The following is a 27,874-nucleotide window of genomic DNA, read 5'->3' as shown; positions in this document are numbered from 1 at the left end:
CGATATGATCAATGTGAACGTCATCATAACAAGGCGTTATCCCCAGTCTCATTTACCTTTGACTCGACGTTGGTGGCGCGAAAAACGGTGCAGGGTTCTCGTTCGTTGAAATGCTGCTGATATCATACCTATCGCCCGCATGATACAACGTATGATAAATTCGTCACACTTGTGTTACGGCGCAGTACAGTAGAGACGACCGAGTCCATTTCATAATTATGGACTTGCTGGTTAACTAATACCCGGGACGGGGCCTTACATGTCTTGTATGTACATGTAGCAAGCTAGCTGTGCCCACTATTATTCCAGTTCGTGGGTTCGTTGTGTTTTATTTCTCCATGGTTGGGCATAGGCCTAACCGAGAAGATACTGTTAAAGTGTGACACTGGTAGTTGATGGGACCGTTTGGGTAGAGTTTTCCATGACGTCTCCTGTTTCCCCCAGACTGCTCGCCGAATGAAATAGATCCACCCGATCGAATAAATTTACTTGTCAGTCGGATCGGAGCACGTGGTAAACTGCGTGACTCCACGCTATGCCTCCCACGAACATGGCCACCGCCGGGAGCCTGCAAGCCACGGTCCTGCAGCACATTAACCAGAATGATGTGATGATATTCAGTAAAACAACCTGTCCATTCTGTGATAAGGTAAGGAAATGAATATGTTGGACATTAAATAGAGGTAGCATAACGAGGGTCACCTCATGTCTTGAGTTGCTAAAAATGACATCGGCAAAGGGAGCCAGGCATGCTATTGCTAGGCCTACGCTTAGGCCTATTTTATTTGATTTTAATTTTTTTTCTGTAGGGCCTGGCGTAATGTTATTCCATGGTTATTCTAATTTGGAGCGGCAATCCTTAGCATACATAGCTCTACAATTTTTAGTCTAAGTCATCACATTTTTAGTCTGAGTCCCTGAAGGATTTTAACGTACAGTAGGTTTGAAGAAGACATTAGAAAATGTGAAATTTTTACGAAGTGTGTGCCCCTCCTGTACTCCCAGAACATGCTGAACTCTAGAGTTTGTCATCCACTGTGCTCCCACCTGCCCACGTGAGATGATGATCCCCAGAAATCTGGGGGGACCTGTTTAATAATAGGCCCTGTCGTCATAGAGTTGCACATTTTTTTTAATCAGCTGGCATTGAACCAGTAACCAGGATACCAGTTGGCCCTTGGCTCGGGCCTATAAGTTTTAAATTCATCTTCCAATTTCCATGTACTATGTAGCGGAGTGCTTATACATACTGTACATTGTAGGCATAGCCCAATGGTTTGGGCATGTGGCTGGTGCTGGCGCCTATTAGGCCCTATTAGAACATGACTTGAGAATGCAGGATCTCCCACTTTCAACGTCCACTGCTTTGGAGGATTTTTCTTTTCGAAGAGAAATAAAGTCTAATTTGTGCTAGGTCATAATTCCATCTTTTCGTGCTTGGGAATGTAAATTCACCATTGGCAATGTAAAGCATGAAACCAGACGAAGATGTATTCGCCGTAAAATTTCATAGTCCCCCAAAACAGTCGCTGCGCTGGCTCACAGCCAAATATCCACTGCCATATTCTTACTGATTTGACATGGTTGAAGACATACATGTATGCATGTAGATGTACTGTATGTTAAACCGTTAAAGTAAGGATTGTCATTTATTACAGCATCCCGCCAATGATGCCCTCATTTCACATTATTCATTTCACAATGTACATGCAGCCTTTTGTAGGAGTAATTTGATTGATTGTTATCCCAGGGTCACAATAGGTCACAATAGGTCACTGGGTCACCTTCAATGGAACCATACTGCCTTTTAGTGGGCATGTTACATGTACATTGCAGGTAGGGAATTGGATTTTTTGAAACTGGAAACAGATGAGGACTTTGCCCATTTCTCCTATCGTCAACCCCCCAAAAAAGGAAGTAAAGTTATTTTGAAGCCAGTTGGATTGTTGAATTGAGAGCTGTTATTTACACCTTTTCTATACATGTTCATAAATAATGTATAGTTAATGAACTCACCATGGGTAGGTACACTGTACGTGAAGCCAAAAATAAGCAGGTTACTGGTACCTGCACATTTTTATGCATTGACATGTACATTAATTTAGCGGAATTGTCTGGGTGTTATTAATTTGAGGACTGTGCAGTGTGCATCCATTGATGTATGTGTACATGACTGTTCTTATTCCTCCATACATGTACGCAGTGTCACAATAAAGAGCGAATTTACAAAGTTAGTGCTAACGTAACTCAATGTAGTGCTCATAAAGGATTATACGACTAAAACATGAAGGTCGTAGACTGGCAGATGTATGCTGTATGTGAGAGTACATGTACTTGTACATGTACAAGTACATGACTATGGATGGTATGATCATTTTAGAAATGCACAATTTGTTTTTTCCAGACAAATGCGATAGACAGAAAAAGACTTTTAGCCAACTATAAAATCACTCACTGCCATGACTGCAGTTGCGTTACACCTACATGTACATGTACGTGTAAACGTGTGTACTGTAAGAAGTGACACAAACCAATGAAAACCAATCATTTTTACATACCTGTGTAGTACATGTATGTCTAAATTTGAAGATAATTTTTTGACATGAAAGGGTTTGAACAATCTTTTTCTGATGGCTTCTGTTTATAGGTGAAGGCACTTTTCACCTCACTCAAAATACCGTTTCATGCTCTGGACCTCGATCAACAAGGTAAGATTTGGGATGCTACAAGTGCTTCGGGTAGCCATTTTTGGGCAGGTTTTTGTTGTCTGAAAGCAGTATTTATTCAATGATAACTTTATGCTCTTAATACCGATCTGATGCATTTTTTTTGTTCAAGAAACTATTCCTTTGAACTTAACAATTATTTATTTGCCCAGTTGACCCCCCCAAAAAATGAGGCCCCCAACCTGTCAAACAAATTAAAAGGAGGAAGGAATATTTTTGTCCTTTTTCAGTTTTTATCCAGTGAGGGTATGAAATGTCCACAAAATTCTCAGAAATTCCTTCCTAATGACTGGTTTAAAATTCCTTCTGCAGATACATGTAACTGCATTCTTGTGAACAGATTCCACTCAGCTGAATCTTATATCGGCCATGTTCACAGCCTTTAAACTACATGTACACTATTATTACAAAATCAGAGCTGTTTGTTTCATTGTATTTACATGTACCTTGATCAAAGATCACTGCTCTGATTTAGAAATACAGATGCAGTTGTTTGCTTAGAGGAAATGCCAAGCTTATTCATAACCTTTAGTTTGCTGTATGTATACCTTTTCGTCTACGTGTGCATACATGTACAGTATTGTAGCGTGTTGATGCAAAGTCACATTAAGAAGACTCCAGTGACATGTTTATGTTGGGGATTTTTTGTGTTCTCTTACTTTTCCACTGACGTGGGCGTTTTTAACCTTTTTTCCTGCTTTTCCCTAAAAGCAGCCACGAAGGAAAAGTCTGTAAAAGTCATGTTTAGATCTGCAAAAGTTACTGAAGACGCTGTGTTTACATGTACATTTACATGTGTACATGTATGTATCTGAAGTGTATTTCAAATATCAGTTCCGCGTTCTCCAAACTTAACGCTTCTGATTGCTTGTCCAGTCATTTTGTGGGAAAAAAACTAGAGTTGAATTGATTGATTAGTGCCCTTGCATATAATATTTGATATTTTGATTGATTTATTTCCCATAGAATCATTGAGAATTGGGGATTAACTTTTCAGGGTGATTTCTGTCTTATGTGTAAATGTACTTCTAAGGATATCAAATTAATGTCTTTACTGTGTCAGCAAAACCGTGTTAGAAAACTTCTGAAAGTTTCTGATTGAGAATTTACCAAAAGCATTGACTGGAAATAGGACACCCCTTCTGTTAAGAAAGGATGGATTGGGCCTCATTAAATACCACAAAAGCCCCGGTATTCCTTTGTTTGTATTTTGACAAGTGAAAGATGTGTTTCTGAATTGCTTCGTTTTTCCTTCTTTTTCTGTTGTCTCCAAGACAATGGTGCAGACATCCAGAAGACACTACAGGACATGACCGGCCAGCGGACGGTCCCCAACGTCTTCATCAAAGGCAAGCATCTAGGGGGCTGTGATGACACGATGAAGGCCAATGCCGAGGGCCGACTGGCCCAGCTGATGAACCCTGATGCCGCGACTAACACCTACGACTATGATCTCATTGTCATCGGCGGTGGGTCAGGTGGCCTGGCAGCAGCCAAGGTTTGTAGCAATTTTTAGGTGTCACCTGTCCTTCATCTCTGCCCCAATCCCTGTGGGTATAGTGGTCCTTGTGATCATCAAATATACAGCCCTAACCCTTGGGATTTAGTGCAAATTAATTGAATCTTGTTGGATTTGGCATGGTTGAATCAATCTGCATTGTAAATGCGTGATCTGAGTGATAGAACGTCTCACTGAACCTTGTCATTGAAAAGTCAACATGTTATGCAACCCTGTGAAAATTTCACATTACATTGGAGTGGTGCAATTTTGGATTAAAAAAAAGGTTGATGCCACTTGAGCAAGAGTTTGACACTATAAGCTGCAAAACATCCCCGGCCGTTCAGGATTAACTGCAACATTTTATGAATCTCTTCCCATGTTTTTCCTGTCTTTTTGACTTTGATGGGTACATGTATTCGAAGCTTGATGCTGAGGCCGTTGGCTTGCCAACACGTCAGGCTCAATACGGGCGATTCACAATAGTGCGCCACCGAGAGTTTGCCAATCATTGGACAATCATAACGTGCAAAATCTGTACTCAGGCTTTCAATAGAAATCCAAGAATTGGACAAAACTGCATCACCTATGGTCTAAACACTTGTATTCCTAGTGGTTTATACCGTGGGGTATTTAGTCAAGATGAGGCCTTTGCCAAGGGATGTTTTGTCATTTCTACACCCATTTAGCCATGTTGGACACCTTACTTTTTGTGAAACATTTTTTCGTCCGTGCTGAAAACTTCAGCAACTTAGACAGCCTGGTATTCATTTTCATTTCAAGGAAAAAAGGTTGACATATATTTCCATCTTTCATGCATCCTGGTAGCCTGGGGTATGCGTTGTAGTGCACCTAGAAGAGGACCAAATGTACATGCATGAATATCACAAATTGGAGAATTTCTGCCATCCCTCGAACCTATTCCCATCCTTGCATAATGAACCTTTCGCTTGACCGGGAAATCTGAGACATTATCGACAATTTTCTCTTGTAAAATGTACAGGGTACGCTACATGCTCCTTTAAAATTACTTTGTAAATTCTGAATACACATCGTAATAAACCTGTCAGGCAAGGGTTGATTCTACTTGTACTTTTTTCTGAGTACATGTACATGTACAATACCACCCAGCAACCACCCCCCCAAACTGTCCACTGACAACCCTGTCATGCAGTATACCATATATTCAAAGCCTCTCAACTGTGTAGATTTAAGCGTAATATATAGTTCACTCTTAAAGGGCAAAGGTAAGTCTTCTTAGTTTGCCGGTCTTGTACATCTAAATTCAGTTCAGGTTGAAAGGATGGCATACGGCTGCACCAGCATTTCTTCTGTCTCTCACTCTGAGCAGATGCACACGATGTGTACACTGTGGTTGATATAACACAATTCAACTTGGCTTCATTGGCCTTGTCAGGTGATAATCTGATAGGGATGCATTTCTGCAGTGTCATGCCTGTGTTGCTCTTATGCAATTATTGATTGAGCGAGAGTCAGGAACTGTAATGTAAACCCAGTGCATGGCGAGGTCGTGTCATATTTATGAGTGTACAGGGAAAGAGACACACATGTATACACAGGACAGCCTAATGTAATTGGGGCTGTAACCGTTCATCACATTCATGCATGTATCCCTTACTTGTACAATGTGCGTATGTGTTTGAATGCAGGTAGAATATGGATGAATTGAAAAAGGGATGCTTTGCTCTTTGAAACAGCAGTTGCCGGTACTTAGGAGATGGCATCAAAAATTAACGCAAAGAATTGTCATACATGTAAATTTTGACTTGCACTGTTTGGCATGGCCTTGGCCCAAGCTAATATATTATGCTGACTATGGAATGCAGCCTGGAAGTTTACGCACTTCTCGACTAATTAGCTTACAGTATCAATAAGTTATGCATTTATAGCTATGTAAGTACATATGGGTAATTCCAGAAAGAAGGGGTCCATTTTTTGTGTTCCTGTCACATCTGACATTTGATTTTGTAAGTTCAGATCATATTTTCTAACATCAAAGAGTGATGAATTAATGCAAATTACCTGCCAAACGAATAGTAATGGTGGACAGTCGATGTTAGTTCCCTGAGGTATTGGGGGTTGACAAACTACATGTACATTGTCGTTCCTGATGCAAAACAAGTTTGTCAACTCCTCTGGGAACTAACCATACCTCACCATCACCATACCTCATACATACTTTATTTAACACCTCTGAAAAATAAAACACAATCATTAATTTGTCTCCACAAACTTTTTTCTTCCTAAGGTTGAAACACAAACACTTCATCTTTTTCAATTTACATTTATTTTATGCACAAGAATGCATGCAGACGAAACCTCTCATCATTTTCATATGAGCTGCATACCGTTGCTATATGTACCTTGTAAGTTGTAGGCTGGCACTACCACAGCATACCCAGGCAATAGTTCCTGGATTTTCTGCTACTGCCCGGTAAAACTGGGCAACAGTTACAAGGGCACGTGCCTGCGTACGTGTATTTTCCCCTTGCATGAATGATAGCATGTGCACTTGGCAAACAGCAAACAGAGCGGCAAGACATGACGTTGAATGCACCAATGAGAGTTCAGTGATGCGTAATGAATATGTATGAGGTACTTGTATAGAAAGTTGAAATCAATTCCGGTGATATTTCCATGTCATATAACAAAGGTCAGATGTAACAGGGACACAAAATGTCGCACTTTTGGACCCCTCATTTCTGGAATTACCCATATACATGTACATGTATGTAAATGTTCTTGTATACACCAGAACTCGTCTGAGGGTCTGGTTGTTTCACCAAAGTTTCCCACAGATCCCAGTTGCGATCAGTGATCCTTCACCAAAAGCCGCCTGAGGGCTGGAGGCAATCAGTGTTGGGATCACTGATTCAGATTCAGATTTATGTGAAACAAACAGACCCTACCAGTATATGTACACATACTCTACCTGGTATACATGTACTTTGCCCAATTTTGCTTTATGCAGATAGATATACACAAGGCAATAAACAAAAGTAGTGGTGTGTTTGTGAAGGCTCTGAATTCTGACACATAACAAGCAAGCATGAATGATTTGTATTTCACCTCTGACACAAGTAAATCCCTTGGAATGTTAACGTTCATACATGTACCACCGGTAATGTACATTTGTAGATTTAGTATGCTCGTACGCACTACACAGAGTGAGAAATTATCGTTGCTGTTGAATAAAAACTGTAAAAACTAAAACTTCAATAGTATTAAAAAAAGCACTCGAACGGTCAGTAAAAATGAAACCAAGCCTTTGAACGTGCACTGGAAGGCAAGTTAAATGAGTGGTCAAACTGACTTGCTAAAACATACCGGTATATAAAATCTACTGTACCACTTTCATGTACAGTTTTGCGGGTCTGTTTTCACAACTCTGGTTTCTACACCTGCTTCCTTCATTACTTCCACTGTATTCAAAGCTGTCACTGTTTGGGTTCCAACATGCTGGCCAAATTATATTTTCAACCAAATGTCATACATTTCCAAGTAGGAAGACCACTTACATGTACGTGTTTTTTTCCACAAGTTTGTGGGTAATTTCCTAAAGTTGGCTATTAAGGTACTGGTACATGTACAGTATCTATAGACAAAATGGATGAAATGCCACTCCAGCGGGGCCATACACTCATGAGTTTAAACTTGAGCACGCACATGCATTTTGACAAGTCACAACACCCTATTGGTCTGAGAAAAATGTAACATGTACATGTACGTACCACCAGCGTGCAAACAGGATGGCACTAGGTAATGGCCTCTAATTCTGGTCGCTGGATTAGTCTGTACTTTTTGTCAAAGCTTGACAAAATCAATGAAACGGCATAAACATGTCATTGCTAATTGGCCAGAACAAAGAAGCAAATCAGTAAAAATAAATTGCCATTTCTTTACTATGTATCGGTTCTTTTCTTTGCTGCTTGTATTTGGTATACATATATTTAGAAGTTCTCACCTACATGTAAAATTTTGCCTTGTTTTTAGGAAGCTGCCTCGTTTGGGAAGAAAGTGGCCGTGTGTGATTTTGTGAAACCTTCCCCAAAAGGAACAACATGGGGTAGGTAAATTGGTTTACACAATAAAAAAAAAATGGATCCACAATTGAACTGCATGAGTTTGCATTCTTTACCCTATCCCCCCCTTGGGGCATTTTTACTATTGTAGATAATTTCTGCCTTTAATTTGCTTACGGTATAGGAAACCAGTGATACATTTAAGAATTCTGAATTTTCACTTTAAGCATTAAAAGCAGGTTGGAATTTTTCCCGCATGCATTCTGTATCCTCCGCCTTGTCTTATTTGATGAAGTCCTTTCATTTTTTCCATCTTTTTTTTTCTTTGCCGATAGCAGTATGGAAGCAAACTCTTGAAACAGACTACTACGTTTTGCTAATGTTGTTAACCTTGTTTCAAGTAGGCGGCCTATAATTATCAGCGTGGGTCGAGATGTCTATTAATACATGGGCAAGGACTTTACTATGTCTAGCTGTGTGTGCTCATGTTAATGTATGAATCGTTGATACACAGACTTGTTATCACAAAATCTTACAGTGCTAAAAATGAACAAAAATCCCTGTGCCAAGGTTTCATTTGGTTTAAAATATCTGCCTTTCCCCGCCGTGGAAAGTTGTGTTAGTGAACCATTGGTGGAAATGTACAGTGTGTGTATAGGCTGCAATCGCACATTTAACAGAACTGAAGAACTGACAAAAAACCCCCAATAAATTCAGTTGTGAAAAGACGTGGCATTTAGTGCTATAAGAGAACTTTGAAATTTTGCTGCTTGTTTCATCCGTTCAAGGAAGGACAAAATCTCTTTTAAAAGGCGCTTATTAATTCTGTGACTACTGCAGGGTTTTTTAGCTGCCGTTCGCCACTCTCGCCTATTGGTGAATAATTATAATTTGGGCTATTATTCCATTGACCTGTGAGAAAAATTGCCAATTGTTTCGATGTACATTCCGGTCAATTACTCTACATCAGCCGTACAGGTCGAAAAAAGCATCGATGTTGCAAGAGCTTTTCGGCAAGTTAATTCACAGAACTTGGTCTCATGTATGTATTTTCTGTGTTCATGATTTTAATTTGAGGTTGTTTTGCTCATACTTGAAGCAAGCGTGTTTTGACAAATCCCTACCACGGCACAAGGTTTATCATGCGCTGGTGTGGATGCATGATGCACACCTACCACGCGATACACGGACATTGTTGTCCAGTTTGCCGTTGTGATTGCCTGAGTAGCACTGTGGAATTGTCCATAATTCTTGTGAATTGTTGACTGTAGAGATTTTTACAATGATTAAGACAGGTTTTCATCTTTTCTGGAGATAATTTGGAAAGCTATCGTTCCCATTCATCCCTTTCAATTAGCACAAAAAAGTTTGCCGACCTACCAACTGAACCAATTGTGTCATCAGAAGCACAACTATTTTTGTGGCCAAATAAAAAATGTGTGCATGGAGAAGGCCTACTTAAGTTAAATAACCATAATAATCGTGGACTCTGAGAGATCTTGGGCAAGTGTTGATCCTATTTGGGCAAGCAGATTTATGGCAAACATGGCCTGCCCAATCAGGCAAGCTCAAAAAACAATTTGTCGCGGCCCGAGTCCGGTTGAACGTAGGCCCGTAAACAGGTATGCATGGGCTCCACACGTACTTGCATTGTACCCGCTACTTCCTAGGCCTTGAACATGAATAGTCTCTGCATAAATTGTGCTTGCATCATGGTGCAACCTCAAACCTGACACATTGAATGCCTTGATGAGGGTTGCTGCTGAAGGTCCTCTTGGAAGTGTGTTTGATTTCCATTGGGCATTCAAACTGGTCTGATGAAAAACCTAGGGGAATTTTTGGTATCTGAATCATTCATATGTGTAGTATTCTTCACATGTGCTCACCTTTGAAATAACTTTAATAATACCGTGTTCATGGACATTTTTTTGGATATTCAGGTTTGGGCGGGACATGCGTGAATGTTGGCTGTATCCCAAAGAAACTGATGCATCAGGCAGCTCTGCTAGGTAAGCGATGGTCTTAAAATCATTTAAATGCTTTAATACAGAAATGTCCGTTCAGTGTACATGTACCGGCACCCATCCTTGCCGATAATGGCAGAGTGTGAAATGCACAGTAAATTGGTTTCTTATAATTTTTTGTGTTCAGTGACCCGATTTGTTGGGGGTGATACATCTACAAATGTATATACGTGTATGAATTAATGTACAGTACATGTATAGTGTATTCTTAAGAAAGCTAAACACGTTACATGTATGGCTGGCCTTACGGACAGTGTGTATCTCTCTCTGCCAGAATAAGGTAAAACATTTTCCTGAAATTAATGCCATGGCTGATGTGCTACGGAAGTTGCTAGAATGCCGAGGTTACCCATGAGCAGATGGCCACTATTGAATCATCATAATGGGTTTTCCACTTCACTGTTGACCTCGGCATTTGAAGTTAAAGGGGCAACCATTCACGCTTAATGTTTTTAATTTAATGCATAAACTACCAGTATCTGAAGATGGTAGAAAAATCTACATGCTAAAGATGACCTACATTGTTCATGTAAATTTGCAGTATTTGCCGATCAACATATACCCTTTTCTAAAGGGCATTGGTTCCCAAATGTATAGAATTGCTTTGTAGTAGTTAATGCTAAACATGTTTCATATACCAAGCACCGGTAAGCAGAGAACTGATTTTTAGCAACAGTGTGCTCCTCCCCTGGACATTGAAACTGGTAACCTGCATTTTCTAAGCAATGAGTCTGTCCCAGCATTTGTGTAGTTAAAACAATTTCTTTTGGTATCCCTATATGGGATACTACATGTATATATATGAACATGAATGTTAATCCAAATATTGTTTCATTTTCCAGGTGAGGCTTTGAAGGATGCAAGGAAGTATGGATGGGAGGTGTCCGAATCTGGTGAGTAAACCGAAAATAAGGCTGTGTCCCGAGACGGGCTTCCAGAGCTATGGCTAGGTCTGTTGTCTGTGTGCCTTTGTGGATTTCCAATGGAGCGAAGACCTAGATCCAGCTCTAGACAACAGATTCGGATGCAGCCTATGGCTGGCTAGACTACACTTTGTGTGTTTGCGTTATATTGCAGTGGTGCTGAAGTACAGGCTATTCGCAATACAGTGTGCGACCAAGAGGTCGCCACAGAAAGGCCATTTCTTGCAGTGCGTTAGGGGAAATGTTTGACAAATTCTATTTGCCAGTTGCACTCTGGGGACTTAAATTTTTCCAGATGTCATGTTTGCTGGTGGAGAAGATTTGTAAGTGTGTTCTGATTAGCAGTGTTAATTAATCATTTCTTCTTTTTGTTGTATGGAATATTCCAATCAAGTTTCTCAAGCTGTATGTATGGGCCATTTGGATGAGTTTTAACGTTGCCAGTTTTCCCAACCTGGCCCTGTACACATTTATGTGTGATCGGAATGAAGACCATGCAGTTGTTAATGCTTGTTCCATTAAGCCTGTGGTATATTGCCTTAGCCTGAAATTGCTTCTCATCCAATTATGTCTGGGTGCCTTTAGTACCGAGTGATAATGTAAATGGACGGCATTGAAGATCACACTGCTTGGTTTTACGATGTCATAAAAGCTACTGGTATGTCTTGTCATTATGGACATGTACCTGTACATTTAGAATTTTCAAGTTGTAGCATGAGCATGCATTTGCAAACAGCATGAACTCCAGCATTGCTGAAACCTTAAATGTAATTTGAATGGGCTGAATTTCAAAATTCAGACAAATTTTCTCAGACCTTTAGGGTTTGGAGGGAACAAGTTTTTATTTTCAAACTTGGTGTGCAGTGAGGATGGCACATGGACGCTGTACACCGTCCAGATCTTAACAGGACAGTTCAATTATTTGAATTTTCTACTATTTTTAATCACTTGCACCATCTTAAAAACAGTAGGAGAGATTTCAGTGAAATCAAGTGCTAATCAGGAATACATGCCAGGTGGATATCTAAACACATGTACATGTAACAATCCATATTGGATCCAGGCAAGTACGCACCACTTTTGATTTACTCTGCATATGCTGTGCAGTGTTGTATTGAAGCTGAGAAGAGCTAAAGTATGCAGAATTCAGAACTGTGCAGATTGCAGTAGAAACCGTGCGGAATGATCTACTGGTACCACGCTGTTGTCATGGATCGATCAATCAGGATCAGAATATAGTACCGAGGTGTGACGTCACTGTGAACCAGAAAGTGCAGTGCAAACGAATGGAGTGCGCACGCGGGTTGGTTCACGTGCTGGTTCTCGCGCTAATGCCCTTTACACACTAATTGTGTGCGTGACGTATTCACTTTGGTACTCTGTACAAGTTTGCTTGAAGATTAATGTAAGTAAATGTTTTCACAACCATTGGAAATTTCAATGAAATTTGTTGCTCATAAGTGTGAGGTTAAAAACCCGGCTGGTTTGGCACTGTATTTTTTTTTTTTAAAGAATACCTCTGGAATGCTGCTTTGTTAATCCAGCCCACGGCATCTTTACTGATGTAAAACGTGAAATATTCTGTTTATATTATGCACGTGGAAGTTTACATATAAGAGTTCAGACAACGCAGGTGTGCGCACTAATACACTCTGTACAAGCCTCTGTGGAGATGGCTGCCTTGTAAAAAGGTCCACTCTATTACATAGAGCTCGTAAGTTGTGATTCAAGGTAAACAGTAAGGTTCCCACTTTTATAGGTGGTGTAGGGGCGGAGGTGGAATGAATGAGGAAGATTACACCTGTAAATTTACCGTTCACGAGTATGATGTAGAAGTACATGTATACGTTATGTTGTAAACATTATGCTTGTGCATGTACATGTATAGTATGCATTGCCCGCGGTAACAGGAAAAAAGTCATCAAAAGGAGTTGGGTAACTCAAGCAGTTTCATTACCAGCTTGCATGGATTAGACTAATGAATTGGTGACTCCAGCTTTTGAGTACCCCCATCATTGTTGTCATGACAACCAGACAATGTCAATGATGGTATCTGATGAATGACATCAGGTATTTTGACTACATGTACATGTACATGTGGTATTGATTCTTCTCATAAATGTATGCAGTGTGCGGTCATCCCCTTTATTTTTCACGTGTTGCTACCAGTGCAGTGCAACTTTTTTTCTGCGTTTACATTTCCTGGAAGGCTGGAACTGTTTGTTCCTCAACTTCAAAAGGGAGCTTAAAGGAAGGAAGGAAAGACATTTAAAAAAACAAAAAACCCAGCCGTCATCTGCACTGGAAACTGGGGTTCAACAGGGAAACTGAAATAAGGGTTTAATCAAGTGATATCCAAAATTCTACATTGGCATAAACAGGCCGGGTAGATACATGTAACATGTAACATGTACAGTGTAAAGGAATGTACATTTACATGTACATGTACATGTACAGTCTCTTGCCAGATCAACACACAATGAGATAAAAAGTACAATTGTTTTTACAAGGCATGCAACTTAAGCTGGTAAACTACATGTACATGTATGTACACTACATGTGTACATGTAAATTTGCTGATAAGCTGCATGCATTTCCCAGTACCTACGTGTACAAAAATTTAGTGTATTAATTTTATATGTGATCATTAAAAATGTAGGGTATTAATTGTATGCGAACATGTAGAATTGTGTTTCAGTGGTGATAGACAAAACTAAAAGGAATATGCAAGCTTTTACAAGGTCACACATGAGTGGTATTCATATCGAACGTCCTTTGCTAAACTTGGTTGAGATTCTCTATGGCGTAAACTTTTCCATTTAATCTTTTTGGAATAACACTCTCTCCCGTGGGGTTTGAAGATGCGAAGTCATCCGATTTGTCACTGCACTGGATAATAAACATCTCACGCTTGCCTTGAGGGGCTTATTTTGGTGTTGGACAATTATGCCTGTTATGCCGGTGATGGATCAGCTGGCCTGTGCCAAGAACCTTTTTGAATTCAAGGCCGGCTTTCACTCTCTTCCCCTGCCTGCCGGATACAGCCACCCCTTCCCCCTCCTACACAGCGCCAGAATAGCATTTGTTGGAGGACAAATCCATTTCACCAGTTTTTCCCCCCCCCCCCATATCTCTGGGAGAGCTATCCAGGGTAGTTTTTCAGAGGTGTGCGTGAAGATAAAGACGTGGCATTCATTAAAGCCTCCTTGGGGTGACCTTCAGAGTAAATGGGAAGGTTGTGGGAAGAAGCAAAGGGTGATATTGCTGACTTCAAGACAACCTCATCTTAAGCTTGAAAAAAAAAAGTTGTGTCTTGAGCATCTTGACTGTTATTTAAAAATTGATTTTTTGAAGTATTCAACTGTAATGTGATAAGGACAATATGCTTCATAGCAGATATGGATTCTAAAGAGCCCTGAAACTCAGTTACATTTAATAATCAATTTCCTATCCCACAATGACTTTGCAGTTTTATTGTATATTGCCTACACAAGTGAATATGGGTAATAAATATGAAATTATCAGTGAATTGAGCAAGTCCATACTTGTTTCATTCACAAAGAGCAGATTTTAAAATTGTATTGCAACTGAAAGATAAGACAAGTTGATATTCTCACTCCTCTGCCTCAAAAGAGCACAACAACCAGGAAGAGTAAAGAGAAATGATGTGCCTTCTCAAATAGGTCATTACATGGTACAAATGAATAAAGCGTAGTAAGAATGGTAAAATACATGTACTTGATGATCTTAGCTCACGGATCTACTGACAAAATGGACTCAAATTTTGTGTTAATCCTGTTGTGCTATTTTACAAGAGACCAGCCCAGAAGCTCTATGTCTTTTGTTTATAATGATAAAAAAATCAACTTTCAACTTAAAAATGGTCACTTTATTTGCGTGTGGCATTAGGCTATACACATATTTGCAATGAGTTGGACCGGTGTACAAGTAGTGACGTGTCACTGTCCAAGTTGTCATGGTTGTACAGGTTAAAAAGGAGCTCATAAATAGGAGTCCTATTTGTTCTTTTTGTGTCCTTTTTTAGCTAAACATGAGTGGAATCTGCTTGTAGAAGGGGTTCAGGACCACATTGGGTCTTTGAACTGGGGCTACAAAGTGGCGTTGAGAGATCAGAGTGTCACCTATGTCAATGCCTTTGCCGAGTTTGTTGACGAGCACACGATAAAGGTATGCACACATCCGCTCTTCTGACATCTCAGCTACCGAGAAACAAGCCTGTACTTTCCAAGGAATTTTTGGCAAGAAGTTTATTTTAAACCAAACTTCTCAAACTTTAAGAAAGCTAACATCTTGCCCTTTGTCAACAACGACATTGCAGCTGTCTTTACGAAGGCCTACTATTAACCACTTCCTGCCGGAAAGCCCAGTTTTGGGCACTGTGTGTTTATACGCGTGGCCGGGGTCTCCAAAATTGGACTAAGGGAACTGGGCCTTGTGACAACAGATGGTACTAGAAACAAAAGACCAGGCTGCTGGGCATTACCAACATTTTTTCACTCTCAATAGTGGAGATATTCCAGCCTTGTTTTGAAGTAGTATACCATGGTTTGGGGCATTTAGAGCGAGTGGATTACCACCGGGGACAAAAGTGCACCACCACCGCAGCGATGAGCCACACGGCACGCTAATCTGGCCCCTATTGAAAAGAGGTCAGTAGCACACTGTGCCAGGTTTGTGAACAAAATAAAATTATATAACACCACACAATCTGGGCTCTTTCTACAAGGCTGCAGGCCTGGCTGAAATACTCGGACGTCAGTAGATTTTGTCCGTCAGACTAGAGTGGCCACCAGACAGTAATTCGCGTGGGTGTAAACGTCCATTAATTGAAATGATGAATAATATTTTTGAAGAATTTTGAAAACTGAAAATCTTGAAAAAGTCCCGATTATGTGCACTGCATTTTTCAAACCACCGGGCAGCAAGTGGTTAAGAGCCTTTCCCACTTACATATACATGTATGTTACAGCTAGCAATATTGCTGTAGAACTTTGATAGGAATGTACAGTACATGTACCTGTTTTGAAATGTGCTTCTTCCGAAGTTCTCGGGTAGAGCCTAAACTGTGCCATGCTTGTATATTAATCAAATACGGACCACTTTGAGTGGTGTCATACATGTAGCCTTTAAGTGGTACATTTATCTCTACCTTTATATGCACAGACTGTCAACAGGAAAAACAAAGTGCAGATGATGCAGTCGGAACGCTTCCTGCTGGCAACCGGAATGAGGCCTCGCTACCCAGACGTCCCAGGTCTCAAGGAATATGCCATCACCAGGTATCATTGATGTTGTAGTCGATAACAAATCCTTTTGTTAGCAGATGGCTGTTAGACCACAGATTCAACAAATAAGTGTCCACTCACTGGTAAAAATTGCATAGAGCTCTTGATAGGGAAGGGCAGGTGAGGCCGTTGCGTCCTTACTCAGGTTTTGCATTTTGCCGTACGTGTCCTTGTTTACATGTCATGTCACACATACAGTACTCTTCATGATTTACATGTACTTGTATCAAGTAATCCAAACCCACTACTTTTAGTTCCCACGCTGAATTTTGTAATTTTCCAGCTGTTGGATTAATGGTGACTGAAAACTTCAGTTTAAGTGAATTCCTAATGTTTCTGGTTTCAGTGAGTACTCAGTGGGTTTAACAACTGCCGAGAATAGATAGGAGAATTATTTCTAAGCATTTTTCCAGATTTTCGATCTTAAGATTTATGGAATATCAAAAGTTCAATAGTGTAGGTTTTTGCCATTTGGAAGAAATTTCATTCCTTGTTAGCTGTTAAAAGCCCCCAAAGTAGCATTATGGTCACTCTGTACGTGTGGAGTCCAAAGTTTTTGGTGACCCTGTCTTGTTTCCAAGAGTGATTAAGGCAGGTTACATGTTCATACCTGATAAACAAATCATATAGGTTGGAGTCAATTTCAGTGATTCCTGCAAGTCAAATTATGCTGGTCAGATGTAACAGGACACAGAAATGTCACATTTTTGGATTTACAGAATGTTACAGAATGACCCATTACTGGTACATGTAATTCATTATTATTATTATTACAATCCTTCTGTTTGAAGTTACACAGATTTCTCTTCATTGCTCTAACTTGCCCCTCAAGTATCCCAGCGTTACAGGCACGCAACTTTTCTTCGGATCAGCTAATTTCTTCATTTTTCACTCCTGCCATTGGAAATTGAAAACGCTGTACGAAGTCTTGTAGAGATTAGAATTTCCTCATTTCTTGTCAAAGTCCAAGTTGCATGCCTGGTGTTATTGCATCTAAGGAAAAATGAGTCTAACACCAGCAGCAGTCTAGTATCCATTGCTGGATTTATGATTTTGCTGTTTGAACCACATGGTCACTTCCTCTTCCTTTAACTCGCACAAGGAAGTGGCATTGCAACCTACCTGAAAGGTGCACAACAGGTACTGTACATGTATGGTTGCTGTGAGCTTACTGTACAAATAGAAAACCACAGAAGGAGTTTCAAAGCAAACTTTACAACTTAACCACCAGAGGTGTTCTGAGGCAAAACCAGCAATGGGTAAAGTGTTACAAAATCAGGACCTTATCAGTGGCTGTGGTCTTTAATCTTGGGGAAAAATCAAGTGATAGAATCAATATGATATAGTCCCATGTACAGTCCCAATACAGTTATGAACACAACAGAATGTGATTGTTAGCATGTGGCCATGTTAGCATGTACTCACTACGATGTTCCTCAGAATAAAGATTGTGATCTCTGTACATATATCTCAGACTGTTCTGTCATTTAATGTATACTTCTTGCTGAGAACATGATTTTTTTGGTTTTCCTGTCCCGGTTTCCTCTTAAATGACAGTGATGACCTGTTCTCCCTGCGTTACTGCCCGGGCAAGACGTTATGCATCGGGGCTTCCTATGTGTCCCTGGAGTGCGCTGGGTTCCTGAACGGCATGGGGCTGGACGTCACGGTCATGGTTCGCTCCATCCTGCTGCGAGGCTTTGACCAGGACATGGCAGAGAAAGTGGGCGCGAGCATGGAGAAGCACGGCATCGAGTTCATCAGACCGGCCATTCCCAAGAAGGCATGTTCACGCCCCGTTTCCATTTAAATAGTCTGCAAGTCTTGACATTTCAGTCTGTTTTTTTTGTGTGTACATTTCTCGGTGTATCCAGCAGGTTGAGGCATGTACAGTTCTATGACTTTATCCAAAGCAGTATATGTCGCTCGTAATTTATCAAGAGTGTCATTTTGCAGTTTTTTCATCAAAATACCGTATATTCTATGTCAATTAAAATCAGTTAATTACAATAAACTTTGTGCAAAAAAGATGCCATATTTATACGTGTATTCATAAAATCTCTTCGCAAAACCCTGCACGTGCAGTTTATACTTTACAAAAGCAATAATTATCCTTGAGCACTTTTGAACCAAAAAAAAAAAAAATCAACGCTCAGCGTCTGTTTATAATTTCCGCTAGAATTTCTTTCCATAATGGTTGCTGTGTGTTTGATTGAAAACACACAAATTTAATGAGCTTGTTGCTGCAGCTGCTTCAGATCAATTACACTTGTTTTTTTCTTCATTTCCAGATTGAGAAAGTACAAGATGGAGAACCGGGCCTGTATAGAGTGACGTACACACCCACCCAGGGCGGAGAGGAGAAGGTCTTTGAATGCAACACGGTAATTCCTGCATTTCTTTACTAATTAAGTTCCATGGTTGGCGGCGGTACAGTCCAATGGAGAGATTTCACATTTTATGACATTAGATCGAAGGCAGGACAGTCAGAAAGTTGTGCACATGTGTGTCCTTTTATTCTGTTTCTGGTCTTGTTTCAGTCGCTTCTATTATTGAACCATTTTTAAAGGCCCCAGCACCAGTCAAGCACAAAGACGAGGTGAAGGGATTCAATAAATCAATTTGTTACGTCCTTAGAAATAAAAATCAGCAGCAAAATTTTCATACTGACAAAGTAAAATGCATTTGCAAAAATGAAAAGGAGACTGGAATATTGTGGACTGTGAACAAAGAGTGATGTCCACGTAAAGCAGGAGAAAAACCATTAAATTCAATGAGCTAGGAAAATAAATGATGTACTTTATAATGGAATCGTGCGTGCATGCATAGCATAATAAGTTGAGTGAGGGCGAGCCATTAAAGTCCTTCATGCTTTTGTTCTGCCACAACTGCCGGAGGACAACCAGCTATACCAAGAAATAATAATTGGCCAAATTCCGTTTTTAGAAAGCCTTATAGGAATCCCTCCATCTTTTTTAATGAGAGGATTAATGAATGCGTAATAGGGTGCAGTTCTGTGTAGGGTCAATATAGACACATTGTACTTTGATGTGCCGTTACCTGGGCCACGGCAGTACACAACGCAGACTAAGTAGACATGCATCTTGCCTGGCTGGCCCAGTGTACCACTGAAGTACATATTCCAGTAAAGACTCATCAAGTTATCCCAAATGTTCCCAGTGAGTTATTAGTCATATTTCCCCAAACACACATCGAACTTGTGCCTGCTGTTGCAACAATTTATTCCGCCTCCGGCATCGCACGAAAAGGTCAAAAGTTTGTAATGAAAGTTTAGCTTTCATTTTTCACGCTAAATCTACTCCTCGCTTTGACCAGGAAACCAGCATTTATATATGCCGGTACAAACATATGAAAGGCGGGTATACTCCCTCAATCTCTACATTTTTGGAGTCCGTCATCTTGCTGTTCCTGCATGTATACTGTGATGTACAGCATCGGTTTGATTTGTTCAGGTCCTGGTGGCAGTTGGACGGGATGCCTGCACAAACAACATTGGCCTGGACAAAGTCGGCGTATTGATTAACCCAAAGTAAGTCCAAAACAGGAAGTTGGATTTTTGGGGGGATTTAAAAAATCTTTTGCAACATTTTTTTGGAAAAAATGATTTTCCCCCATGGGCAGATGCCAGCCCTCACCCTGTGCATCTCTCCTTTCAGCACGTGCACTTCCTCTTGTTTTAGCGGCAAGTCGCGCAATTTAATGATTATTACAGATTTTTTAAATTCTTGGAACATGCGAAACTGATTGACATAGGCTCATTCCAGAATTTAGTGGTTACGTGCAGTTTGCATTATGTGCTGAATATCGTGTACCTGGCAGTGATGACTTATGACTTTTTCTGTTTGCTGAAATCTGTAGGGAGTCATTAATGATTATTTCAGACTTTACAATGCTGACTTTCCAAGACTTATCTTCTTCTTTCACCTTGGTTAAATTGAGCATTCATTCACCTGTTTATGATACAGACATGAATTCTAACAATCAGCCACCCTATGGTTTAAGTATTAAAGATAATTTATGTTCACTCTAAAGTGGTTTTTAGGTGGAATGCATAACAGTGTTACAGTGATAACTGTTCTGAAAAAAAAATCCCTGATTTTTGTGTTATTTTTAAGGTTCTACTCCAGATTCAGATTTTTCATTTTGTGCCAACCGTACTCGAGTGAGGTACGGTATGAATGATGAATTGATACACTTTCAATACAACTGTGGATTGTCCTTGAAATTGGGTGGTTTTTTTCTTACACTTGCAGGAACGGGAAGATCCCAGTGGTCAGCGAGCAGACGAACATTCCTCATATCTACGCAGTGGGTGACATCATTGAGGGTAACCTGGAGCTAACGCCGGTGGCCATCCAAGCGGGCCGTCTGCTGGCGCGCAGGCTGTATGGTGGGAGAACGGAACAGGTGAATGAACGTTGAATGAATGGTGGCCAGTGGGTTGGAACAGGAATATGTCAGGGTCAGGACTAGGCTGCTGTGACGTGTACCTATGGAATTAAAAGTCTAATCAGAAAAAGCGGGATTTTTGGTGTAGTGTGTTGAAGGCAGGCAAGATTTTTCTATTGATTTTCAACTCTTGGTTGTCAGATTATTTTAGAGTTCAGGAATTTGCATAGAACAATCGTGACATTTTACTAACCACATGAAAAGTCTGCCAAAGTTCTTGATGGTGTTGCAAGTAGTCAAGACCTTTTGAGGTTGTCTCCAGACCAACACAAGACCTCTAGTCTGAATTCAACTCATTCTCATTATTCATGGACCCTGTTAGTTGTCACGTATCCTGTGATGGGCTCAGCTATGACACAAGGTTGTATCATTTCCCGTATTGTGAGCAAATCAGGTTGAAAAGTGGCAAGCCTGTGTAATACTTCACGGTGTAAATCAGATTTACAGCAGGAGGAATTTGTGTGATTTACGCAGTGTGACTATGTGAATGTTGCCACGACTGTCTTCACCCCACTGGAGTACGGCAGCTGTGGACTGTCAGAGGAAGACGCCATTGAGAAATATGGTGGAAGTAATATTGAGGTAGGTGTTTCAACTTGAAGCAGGGTTCCAGCTGCCGTTCGCCATTCTCGCCAATTGGCGAGTAATTGTAATTTTTGGCTATTATTCCATTGACCTGGCAAGAAAAACTGGTGATTATTTTTCAAATTTAGACAACCGGAGGATTAAAGACCAATTGGGTTAATCAGCGAGAAATCTGTAACTGTTTCTAAGTGCTATTTCAAGGATGGATTTGCGCCGGGGAGATATAAATTAATTTTGGATTTTTTTTTGGCTAAGTACTCTTTGATCTACGTGAGCTGTCCTGTTTGTCTGAGTGATTTGACATATTGTGCCCCTTAGTTGCACAGATAATGCTGAACATTGTACAAGTATACGGTAGATGCCACATTTTATTCCTTTTGGTAAAGTTGACGACCATTTCAGACAAGGGAAGATACAGAATTCTGGTGCGATTCAGCAAAGAAAGACATCTTCTAGTGCAGTGTCGGTGCACTTTGTATAATAAACTCAGTCACTCTCGTGTGGTACTCTTTTCTGTAATTAATTCAATGGTTTGACAAGGTTTGGCAGGTTCAGTCAGTTAGATTTTATTGCTGTTGGCCGCATGATGTACTTTACCCCCGAAAAAAGTGGCAAAATAATGAACAAAAAGGATGCCAACATGTGACACACTCTGTATCAGTTGAAAGTCCAAGTTCATTTGCAGTAATGTATGGATGCACATGTTTAACGTTCTGGACATCATGCAGGTGTACCATACTATGTACCAGCCACTTGAGTATACAGTTGCCCATAGAGACAGCGACGGTTGCTATGCAAAGATAATCTGCAATACACTGGATTCGGTAAGACCAACGATGCCCAATTGGGGCACCGTTATACCCCTGGATTGTTGAGAACTTCCTTTCAAAGTACTGGACGCTGTCTCATATTTCCAGAACTTGTTTTTTTGTGTGACTTACAGTGCAGTCAGTAGATTGTTGGGGGTTTCAAGTGATTGTTGCCATACAAGGGTACCATCCCGGCTTTACAAATGCGGCTGGGGAAAACCACCTTAATCTTCTGGCTTGCTTTACAACCACCCCTAGAATTGGTGGTATTTCTGGGCTGCACTTTGGTCCTACAGTGAAAAAAAGGATGAGATTGAGGATGATTTATACAAAAGTGCAGTGGAACTTGGCTTTTTAATGAGATATACTCGCAGAACGTTTAGTGTGGCTGCAGTCTCATTACTGAAACCACCTAAAAAGCACTTAAGGGTGAAGTCGCTCGTTAATCTTCATCAGTCTGTGCTCTTCAACAAGCGTCTGAAACTTGCTGGTGTGCTTACAGCCATACCCCAAAAAATTAACGCAATTTTTTGGCCCGCACTTTGGCCACTACAGAGTGAAAGATGATATGATTAATAATGTTTACCAGAGCGGGCAAATATCCTGGAGAAGAAGGCCTTTTTTTTATTATATGTGCAAACAGTATGTTGAGTATGAGCAGTGAGATTGAAAATGCATTGAACTTAAATGTGAGCTGGCAACTTCATCCATCAATCTGTCCTTCTTGTCAACTGTCAATTCGTCATCCCACCCAAAGCCCCTATGCATTCATGGCATTACCACTCGTTAAAGGTGTGCTGCTTTTGGAGATTTTTATCTCTTGCAGACTGCCCCCATGCGATACTTTTTGAAATGTATAAAACCACAAACCAGGCATTCTCTGGAATGCGGACATTTTGAAAACTTGTTCCTCTCTTGCCTTCCAGGAGAAGGTTGTTGGCATGCACATCTTGGGGCCCAATGCGGGCGAGGTAATGCAAGGCTACGCGGTCGCCATCAAGTGCGGCGCCACCAAGGCACAGTTTGATGCGACCATCGGTATCCATCCCACCGTGTCGGAGGTAAGAATGAACGCTTGCTGCCATGGGACCAGCCTGAGTCTGTCTGACCTGTCCATCAGACAGAAAGACAGGCTGGCTAGATGGGACACTGTTCAATACGGTGATTAATTCTACTGTTTGTGAGTGTAATGCCAGTCACTCTGAACCGTAATGCCAGTCACTCTGAACCTCGATCCACAACATCAACTATGATTTGGAGTACATGTAGCACGCTGGATTTTAGATGCCTACCTTGGAGCTGAAAAGTTGAAATCATGATGTTCTACTGCATCTTGTTAACCCTAACACTCTTCAGTCCTCCAACAGGTGAAGGATTGAGGAGGGTTAGGGTTAAGGCGAACAAGAAGAGGTGTATAGTTTAAATGATTTTTCCCTCACCAAAAAGTCAAGTTTCCGTTGATGTAATCCTGCCCTTTATTCACTCACTACTTAAGTGTTAAACATAAGGCCCCTGTTAATATTTTGTCTATGCTTGTAGATGTGACATGAAAAATTCTCACATTTCGTCTGGAGATACAGAGGGTTAAGATAAAGAAAGCCCTTGTCATCTGTTCATTATTTTCCAAACAAAACAGTTCTGTCGTATTTAATTTCGGTTATTTTTTAAATGCTTTATCATACACATGATAGCATTATCATTGGTCGTGCGACTGATTCCTAGCCTGTTCACTTTCAGGTGTTTACGACCTTGGAGACCACCAAGAGGTCAGGGGCTAACGTCCAAGCAACAGGCTGCTGAGGTTAGACCCTGCCATCGCACACACCCACACAGTCGTCCACTTAGAGAGCCACCAGCCATAAGTTTATACCCAGTCGTGCCTAGTATCAGCCCTTAAGCTCTCTGGAAGTTTCTGGTAGTACACCAAGTACCTCAAATCTTGTATGTCACATCGCTCTTTAACCTAACAGGCCTTTAGTGAATCACTGACTCTGTTTTCTTATTTATCCTTTTCTTCCAAAATTGGTTTACTTCTTGTTTGATTATGTCTTCTTCAGATGAAAAAAAAGTGCAGCTCCAAATTGTGTATTATGCTGAAACATTGGCTGTTATTTAAAATTTAGCAGCTGGAACCACGTTTAACTTTTTCTTTTCTGCTTCACGGTTTGAAAGTAGAAAAGTCTGCCTCACTTTTATGTTAACTGCACAAAAAATTTTTTCCTTACATTTTTTTAGCTTATGTGACTAATACTTAGTTATTTAGAATGGTACTTTGTGCACGACTCATTAAGGCTCTCTGTTAGGAAGACTAGTGCATTGTGGGTGTCGATGGTGGGGTTACCACAAGAGGAGTAGGAGGAGATGTGGAGCAGAACGTTACATCTGCCGCACTTGGTAGCGTGACACCGTGCATGATGATGGCCTTTCCCTCAAACCCACTCTGTTGGGCGGGGACAGGCCTGATGGGGCATTGTCTTGTTCTGCCGTTAAACAGTAAAAAATTCTGTCTGGAAAAAGAAAAATTTCGTAAAAACCCATGAAACACAACCGGTGAACATGTCCCACTAGATTTGGCTCGCCTTTCTTGAAACAACCCCTAGAGCCAAGACGAAGCATATTTGACCGGTTTCCGGCATGAGGTTTTGCCACCTTTAGCTGGTGCTCAGTTTCTTGTTTGCTGATCTAGCAGATTTGTTCAGGTAAATTTGTATGGTTTCCTTGTTAGGACCATACTGTGGATGTTCTGAGTTTATCACCCATGTGGATAAACTTGAAATTCCAAAAGCTGTCAAATTTATCGGCAAAGTATGCCGGCTTGTCATTTTCTAGCACTTTAGTTTAAGTGTACATAATGTTTCCAGACAGAATTTCTTAATGTGTGAAATGCCAATTTTTTTCATTGCTTTTCTAGATTGCTTGAAAATCTTTTTATTCCTAATTATAAATAGGAATTTGATTGCTGTAAAACAAGCACATTCCCATCAAATATTTCATTTAACCATTACCGGGGTATTTTGCTGTCGGAATATTTCCAAAGACAGGTTTGGAATTGATTTCCGATTTGTTTTCAGGAAAAAAAAGAATGAGATTTTTTCAGTCACTCTGTCCCCTGTGTAATTTTACTTCAAAGTTAACAGGATGTCAGCCTTTTTATTTTTATTTACCGTATTATATTCATACAAATGTTGTATACTTTAATTTGTTTGAGAAGGTGATGAAAAGAGGACATCTTTCACAAAAGAAGAACAATCCTTTGGGGACATTTAACAAGAATTAAGATACAATCTTTTGGTGGGGGATCAATCTCTTATAACAAGAACATACTCTTTACCCCTCTCTTTCTTTGCAAATGGAGTGAATGTTATAAAATTGTATATAATGTGTTAATCTATTAAAAAGAAAACCAACCAAACTCTGAACAAGATCGCACAAATAGGGCATTTTTACACAAAGATGTCAAGGTATATTTGATACCAAGTCACAGATTTTGTGTTGGAGATTAGAAGTGTTCTGAAGAGTTTCCCTGCTGATGAGGTTGCTGTGGCTTAATCTGGTCTTTTTACAAGAGTTTCCGTCAAGGCGTATGTCAGTTTGTTCTCTAGCACTGCTCTTCGTTGGCTGCGATGCATTCGGATGTCCAGCATATTTTTTCTTGTTAACCTGTTAGTGTGCCGCTTTTCCACAGATCATCAATCTCTTATTTTTAAAGTTTCCTGTTGGCCTATACATCATTAGAAATTGACAAATATTGCACAAAGTTCTGTGCAGCTGTGTATTTTTTTTTCTTTCTTTTTGGTTTCATACCAGCATTTCTGAAACAGTTTTGCATATCAAAAGGTTGAAAGCATGCAAAATTTTGTTGTAAATATGTCAGTCCACTGCCAGCCTATTGGATGGACGAAACACACATACATGTACAGTATATGAATTATTGCACCGTCCTCAAGCAATCCAAAGTATATATAAAAAAGACAAGTCTTTCATTGCCTTGAAAGGGTTAACATTTAAACTAACACTCAGATTTGATTCAGAAGAGAAGTGTGCTGTGAATAGTTTCATTGAGGTAGTGCAGACTTGTCTGGAATAACTGCCATCTAAAAGTCATGCATCGGTGATTCCATGCTTACGAGCTGGTCAGATGCGCACCGCCTTTCGGTGTTTCTCAAACACCGGTGTTAAGTTTGTAGCTTGCCAAAATGCATGTGCATCTGAAACAAAGAAGGCATTGTCTGCTGCCTGGCTGAAGGCCATATTAAGACAGCTGTTGGAGTGTTGAATTGTGTTTCCAAAGAAAATCCCGAATACCTGTCCACTGGGAACACAACGATATGTTGACACGTGTGAGCCCTGGAACTGTCTCAGAGGAGTTACATGTATACCTTGTGTTTGTGGCGACCAGATTTGCCCGCTGAATCTGAAAATTGCTGCTAGGGAGCTTGTGTATTGTAACTTTCCATCGCGGTTTTGCATGCAACAGGAGCCTGTTTGCCCTACAGAGTGAATTCCAAAATGGCCGCCGATCAACGAACGGCTCGTAGAACAACAGGTTTCAGTTGTAAACTTAATGTGTGAGTTGTTGAGCGTCATATTTCTGACTTTCGTAGATTGTCATTAAGATCCTGTCAGTTTAGATTTAAACATTCTGTCTCATTTTAACCTTCAGAACTAGCAAATAACATTTTGGTAGTATTGCTTCGATTGGAGTAAAAAAGTTTTTAGCAGAGTTTATAATGGTCAACTTAATTCCACTGTCTGGAATCACCAGTTATTCTAATAGGTCATGAGAATGTCCAGGAAGATGTGAAATTTTATGATACGGAGTTTAAAATTTGTGGGAGTATATTTTGCGCTAATGTCACACTTTTGGAGAAAATATAGCAGCATCTTTGCTTGAGTTAAAGTTTTAAATCATGCAAGAACTTTATTTCACTCACAAACGTGGTAAAATTCTTGAAAGTGTGATTTCAGTCATTTATTTGAGACTGCCAGACCCTCACTCGTGAAATATCTGCCTGTCATAGGTAACATCACAGAATATTGAATATTTGGTATTCCAAGCAGCTAATTTTTTTACAACAAAAGTGAAACACTGGACTAAAAAGAATCTAAACTAGTTTTGAGTTCCGCCAGTTGAAATGTGATTGTGTCATTTTTTTTGTTTAGATGTCGACCCTGAATCACAGCTTTGTGCACCTGGTCTGTACAAAAGTACGAGAACTTTTTACATGTCAGCTTTTTGTTTGCTGTTTTCAGCTTTAATTTAAAGTGGCCACTCACACCCGTTTCTCGAACTTTCCCCAAGCAATGGTTAGTTTATTATAGATATAAATTGACTGGTGTAAACAATCTTTGACCTCACAACAGTCTATTTTTTGTTAACACAATGAACTGTATGCAGGAATAGGAATAAAGCATGACAAGAAGTCTGAGTGTCGCATTGTGGAAGTGATGATTCATTGTACGAATGGGTCATGGCATATGTGAGCTGTA

The 27,874-nt window shown here is 40.3% G+C and overlaps 1 protein-coding gene across 1 annotated transcript; it reads left to right on the top strand.

The window, feature by feature from the left end:
• The first annotated feature begins 148 nt into the window (after positions 1 to 148).
• On the top strand, positions 149 to 27,813 carry LOC147799448 (thioredoxin reductase 1, cytoplasmic-like). The gene is made up of 16 exons (XM_087135817.1): positions 149 to 649; positions 2,648 to 2,708; positions 4,001 to 4,224; positions 8,239 to 8,311; positions 10,208 to 10,276; positions 11,134 to 11,184; positions 15,260 to 15,402; positions 16,399 to 16,514; positions 18,078 to 18,303; positions 18,812 to 18,904; positions 19,994 to 20,070; positions 20,795 to 20,948; positions 21,465 to 21,572; positions 22,304 to 22,399; positions 23,311 to 23,445; positions 24,122 to 27,813. The coding sequence occupies exons 1-16, from the start codon at positions 536 to 538 to the stop codon at positions 24,188 to 24,190; spliced, it is 1,809 nt and encodes a 602-aa protein (XP_086991943.1). The 5' UTR covers positions 149 to 535; the 3' UTR covers positions 24,191 to 27,813.
• Positions 27,814 to 27,874: the final 61 nt, after the last annotated feature.

Source organism: Acanthaster planci, linkage group LG04 (genome assembly GCF_054643075.1).
Source record: "Acanthaster planci isolate LZ-2023a linkage group LG04, COTS_SCS, whole genome shotgun sequence".
Lineage (NCBI taxonomy): Eukaryota > Metazoa > Echinodermata > Asteroidea > Valvatida > Acanthasteridae > Acanthaster > Acanthaster planci.
The sequence above is the reverse complement of the archived record's forward strand: the minus strand, read 5'-3'. Positions and strand labels throughout refer to the sequence as shown.